The following is a 6,000-nucleotide window of genomic DNA, read 5'->3' on the forward strand; positions in this document are numbered from 1 at the left end:
GACAGGCAAAGGATTCTAACACATATAGAAGGGGTGGCATTCAGACCAATCAGTTGCATGGGGCCCTGACATTATTCAGTGAAAGGACACTTGTACAATGGCAAAAGCTGATCCTTAAATGTTTTGTCAACTATATTTAAATCAGGTATTGAAAGCGCTTTTTTAAAAAAAAGTTGTGCCTGCAATTTGACACCAAATTAAAGCACCTCATTGAAACTGATAACTCTGAAAAAAATAAGCAACTGAAAGAATGACAGGTCAAGGTTTCATGTTTTAAGATATTTACTGTAACAAATAAAAGAACAAAGAACAATACAGAGTCAAGAGTCTGGCACCTGAAAAGCACAGCAGGTCAGGCAGCATCCGAGGAGCAGGAGAATCAACGTTTTGGGCATAAGCCCTTCATCAGGAGAGACAATATAGCACAGGAAAAGACACTTCGGCCCTCCAAGCCTTTGCTGACACATTTTTCCCTTCCATACTAAAACTGTCTTCACTTACAGGATCCATATCCCTCTGTTCCCTTCCTATTCATGTATTCATCCACATGTTTCTTGAATGCTGCAATTGTGTCTGCTTCTATCACCTCCTTTTGCAACATATTCCAGACACTCACCATCCTTTGTGTGAACAACTTGCCTCTCACATCTCATTTAAACTTCCACCTTGAACCAGTGTCCTCTAGTAAATGACCCGTCCACCCTGGGAAAAAAGTCTCATTCTTTACATTCTATCCGTGCCATTCACAATCTTATAAACTTCTTTTGGGTCACCCCTCAATCTCCTGCATTCTAGTGAAAACAAGCCCAGTCTATCCAACCTTTCCACATAGCTAAAATCCCCCATACCGGACAACATCCTGGTAAAGCTTTTTTGTACCCTCTCCAATGCATCTACAACCTCCTGGTCATGTGGTGACCAGAACTGTATGCAATATTCCAAGTTTAGCCTAACTAAAGTTCTATAAAGCTGCAGCATAACTTTCCTACCCTTGTACTCAATGCCCCATCCAATTGAAGCAAGCATGCCACAGGCCTGTTTTTTCACCACCTTATCTATCTGCATTGCCACCTTCAGAGATCTTCAATGAAGAAAAGCACTTAATGAGAAATATTCTCTGTAGGGAACTTCAGAAGTCATATGCATTTTTACTATCATTTCAATTTTAGAAATAGAATCACCTCAACAATGAATTAGTTTCATAATTGGTAGGGTGTGTACTTTAATTTAACGTTGTAATGGTCTATAGCCTTGTATCCAATGCCTTCAACCATTCCCTGACATCATGCAGAATGAATTGCATTGACTGAAGATGATAGTGGTTGAAATGGATTATCCAGTTGGCACTGTCTGATGCACTCTTTAGCTGGGCTCCACCAGGATGGGGATTTTCATGAACCTCCCCTGCCCCATTTCCATTACTTGCTTCATTGTCTGCTATCAGTAATGACTGAGGAGCTCAATCTCATCTAGTGTGCTGGTTGTAGATTGCTTAACTCCATCTATAGCATGCTGCTTCTGCTGGCTAGCATGCATGTAATCTTGTGTTGAAGCCTCATCTGGTTGGCTGCTCATTTGTAGGTTTGTTTATTGTTTATCCCACTCCTGGCATGCATTCCTGGCCTTCTCTTAACCAGGCTTTGTAATGGTTGAGTCAGGGCCATGTCAGACTATAGATTATGGTTGAATATATTCTGCTGTTGATGGCCCACAGTACATTATGGATCTCCAGTTTTGAACTGCTACTTATGTTCTGAATCTATCTCATTTAGCGTGGTGCTGGTATCATATAGTACAATGGATGGTAATTATTTCAAACAATCTGTGTAGACATGTTATGATACACATCTGAGCAGATGGGTCTTGAATCCAGATCTCCTGGAACACTGCAAAACAAATGTTCGCCACAATAAAGGGTATGCTTACTGTGAATAAAAGATTGTTTCCTTGATGACTAAGCATTGGTCACTCCTACCAATTCCCTCCAGGTCAGATTAGTTACAACACCTAGACAGCAATACCTAGGTCAGGGAGCTGTTTTAATTTGTCTTTACTTTTTAAAAATGTAATTGCTTTTTGATCTTGAATGTTATTCTGCTAAATAACTAAAGAAACTAGACACATAAACTTGTTTGCACTGAAGCAGTTGTATTTTTTCATTAAGTCAAATTTTATTTCAAAACACATGATCAACAAGGCTATTTTTCTCTGATTTTGAGATCTCTATTGTGCAGCTAAAGCTTCAAATTCATATTCATTATTGACAAAGCTAATTGTTGAAATTCAAAGGCCCTTCACCACTCTTGACCTCTTCTAGGATTTACACTCAAGTAAAGGTTGATAATCCTGAGATTGCAATGTCATTTAATCGCTGATCAAATCCACTTTGAACAAAATTGTATCTAATTAGCTCCCCATTCCTAAGCCCAAAACAATCAAATTCTGATCACTAGGCAACCAGATGACAAAGCCAATTAACTCATCTCAATTTACCTACTTAGAAAGATGTAAAGAAAACTCTCCCCCATTTATTCATTAAATAGTTTCATGATTTACATTTTCATTTCCATTACTCTATTGGATTATCTATACCACTTCAGGCTAAACCCTTAGGTTAGATAAGAAATTGGTTGATGTATTTATCCGAATTTTATTTCTGAGTAGAAAAAAATTCAATGGAGTGGTCCAGGTCTCCCTGTGGTCAGGACTACTCTCTGATTCAGATAGTAAATACAAAGTGATCACATTTGCAGATGATACCAAACTGGGAAGGACAGTGTCATTAGAAGTAGCTCAGAAATGACAAGATAATCAGACACAATAATAATAGAATAATAGGCTAATAAGCTTTATTCATTGCTAACCTGTGTTAATTTACTTGTCTTGGTTACATTTGCTGCACATCAAGGTTGGAATCATATAGGGGCCTGAATGATGAGGGCTGTGGTGTGAAGTGTGGCAGAATCACATGAAAAGTCTAGTAAGGCCTCTCTCTGTATCAAACGGTGATAAGGCAGGTAGGGCAGAGGCATGAAATCACTATTTCAGTTCCAAAGTTCCAACTTCCTGCTTCTTTTGAATAGGTCTTGGTAGTTGAGGCAAGATTCTTACTCGGTAACAGCAAGTTGCCTATTAAGAGTGATTGTTGATAATGACCCTAATGAATGGCATATCTCACCTCATTAATATGCAGTTTCCTACCTTACCACCTGCTGTAAGCAAACTGGATGCCAAAAATCCTCCACTTGAGGAGGTCAGAGTGGATTCTTGTTGAGTTCATCTCTCCACTTGCTTCAGTGGAAATCCATGTTGAATGCTAGGCTCCAATGTATCCATGGATACTAGCCACACATAACCCCATGTCCACAGGCATTGACATCTAACATTTCTAAGCCTCTAAGTATGCTTTCAGTGGGCTCCATCTCTGGGCTGTTCACTTGGCACTCATTCATTTTGTCTCTACCTGGATGCTTGCTGCTCGCAGCCTTGCATTGCCTTAGCTCTTTGTGCTTTGTGACTTAGCTAGAAATACCAGGCTCACAGTCAGTAGACACAAAACCAAGAAGCTAGTCACAGTTGTTAGCAGTCCTCAGTCACAACAAAAGGAGACAGTCTTTGTTTTGGGGGTGCCCGCACTGTAAATCAAGGGGAAGCTTGACACCAACCCAAGGGCTTGGACTCAGTCAGCAGCTCAGAGAATTCAGAATCAGGACCCTCTCCACTGGAAGTATATGGAGCTGATTTTTGGACAGTTCACCATCTGTCTTCTGTCCTGTTGTGCTCTTCCTGGTATAAGGGGTGGCTAATGAGGAAGATGAAACTTTGAACTTAATAAAACCCAAATTATGTGTCAGCTTTACTTTGCTCTCTAACCCAAGAAACCAGAGCCTTGAGTATGTCTGCAAATATGTATGTAGTCCAGCTTCCAGCAACTGAATGCTGATTAGTGTGCAAGTAACAGCATATAGCTGTATGATAATTCAAGAAACAACTAAACAACACATTAAAAATTACATTTTTTTCTGGGTGATCCAAATCATCTTCCAAAGGACAACCTCCGAACATTATGAACTTCATAACTGGTCCAAAAGCAGGACTTCTGCCTTCAGGTAGTCTCAATCAATTTAGCAAAGTTTAACGTAGGTGACTTTACAACAGCGACAGGATATATACACATCTGAAATTCCTTGCACCAACTGAAGGTACTCGGTTTACCATTAAGTTTGGATTCACTGTCATTAGTTCAGTTGTAGCACTCAAACCTATAACCTTCTGTTTCACTATAAGCACAAATTCATTTCTAGAGATTGAAGCACATACTCCATGCTGCCAGTTCACTGCAGTAGTGAGGGAGTGTGCACTGTCAGAGTTGCTGTCTTTTAGATGAGGTATTAAACCTATTGTTCTCTTGGAGCTGTAATAGACCTTATGATATTGTAAAGAATAGCAGGGACATTCTCCCAACATTTTAACTTCTAATATCACTAACACAAACGTCGTTGTTGGTAGTGGACCATGGCTGTGAGCAAATTGGCTGTTTGGTTAACCTACACAATAACCAACCATTTCAACAAACATCATTTGACTGTAAAGCACTTTGGGACAGTCAGAAGCCATGAAATGTGCCACATAAAGGCAAGCCTTTCCCTTCTTCTCTTATTATAACTTGCACCAACTTTCATCCTACCAGATTTAAAAAATAGTTGCTCTGGCAGTCCTAAGTGACTGAACTAAGTAGCAATGAGACACAAATTATACCGGCTTTCCCAGAGTTACAAACGGGTTCCATTCCTCAGTATGTTTGTAAGTTGATTTGTCTGCAAGTTGGAACACAATACAGTCCAATATAAAATATCCATTATCTAAGTCCACATGAACATTCATATGTTGGATATTTAAAATTAACAGTACTACAGGATCTTATTCGTAAGTACAAGCATTCCTAAGTTGAGGGCTCCTGCAAAGTAATATTAATTATTAAAACGTGTCAGAAATGAAGTGAGGAAAGAATGAACCCACCTTGTAGCCGATATAGCTGCCTCTTTAGCCGCAGTGCCATTTACCAATAAGGAAACGTTGGAAATTGCTTTTGCGTTAAAGCATTCCATAATACCTTGATTCCTCCTCAAGCAATATCCAAAATCATCACCAGTCACTATTAACCTCACTCTAGGTTGCGGCATTCTCAATTGTCACGGCTAAAGACAGAAAAGCAGAAACCAAAGTGAAATTTTATCACAAGCAGTATTGCAGTCATCATGCTGTCCTTTCCGTCAGCATTATTGCAAACGACGGAGAATCACGTTACTTTATACAATTCAATAGCTATTATAACACATATGCAATAGATCTCAACTTATGCATATCTTTTTCATCTTACAACAACAATGTTACCTTCTATCTTTATTTAGTATTTGAAGTAATGTGTATGAACAAATAAATTCGGGGAAGATTGTATCATAATGTTCATGTCACTGCCAGAGGCCCAGGCTATTTCTCTGGGTGCACATGTTCAAATCCCACATAACAGCTGATGAAATTTAAAGTCAATTAATAATTCTAGATTTGAAAACTAGTTTCAGGGTCATCATTACTGAGACTATCAACAATTGGTGTTAAAATCCATCTGTCTCATTCATGTCTTTTCGGGAAGGAAAATTGCCCCCCTTTTCTATGTGAGGCCTATATGTGACTTCAGGCCCAGTAATTGACTCTTGAATGGATTCTGAAATTCATCGGTTGAAGGACAGTTAGGAACAGACAACAAACAACCTTAGTGATGATGGCAACATCCATTGAAAGAAAACATTTTAAAAATAAAAAGAAAATGCCAGACCTTTTAATTTTCCACAAAGATAACTTTCAGAAACTCATTAGACAATTCTTTTTGTAATGGCTTATTTTCAGACACTTTCTAGAAAAGGATAATGCTCTCTGGCATGAGTCTATTATCTGTTTTTGCATGAGAAGTCGTTCACTGCACTTGGATAAAACTAGTAG

General features: G+C 38.9%; 1 protein-coding gene across 1 annotated transcript in view; it reads right to left on the reverse strand.

Annotated features, from left to right (window-relative positions):
* ydjc (YdjC chitooligosaccharide deacetylase homolog) overlaps positions 1–5,198 on the reverse strand; it is a 40,401-nt gene extending 35,203 nt beyond the window's left edge. The window contains exon 1 of the mRNA XM_043715373.1: positions 5,020–5,198. Coding sequence (XP_043571308.1) covers positions 5,020–5,183 — 164 coding nt within the window. The 5' untranslated portion in view covers positions 5,184–5,198. The remainder of the gene's footprint in view (positions 1–5,019) is intronic.
* Positions 5,199–6,000: the final 802 nt, after the last annotated feature.

This window comes from Chiloscyllium plagiosum, chromosome 25 (genome assembly GCF_004010195.1).
Source record: "Chiloscyllium plagiosum isolate BGI_BamShark_2017 chromosome 25, ASM401019v2, whole genome shotgun sequence".
Taxonomy (NCBI): Eukaryota; Metazoa; Chordata; class Chondrichthyes; order Orectolobiformes; family Hemiscylliidae; genus Chiloscyllium; species Chiloscyllium plagiosum.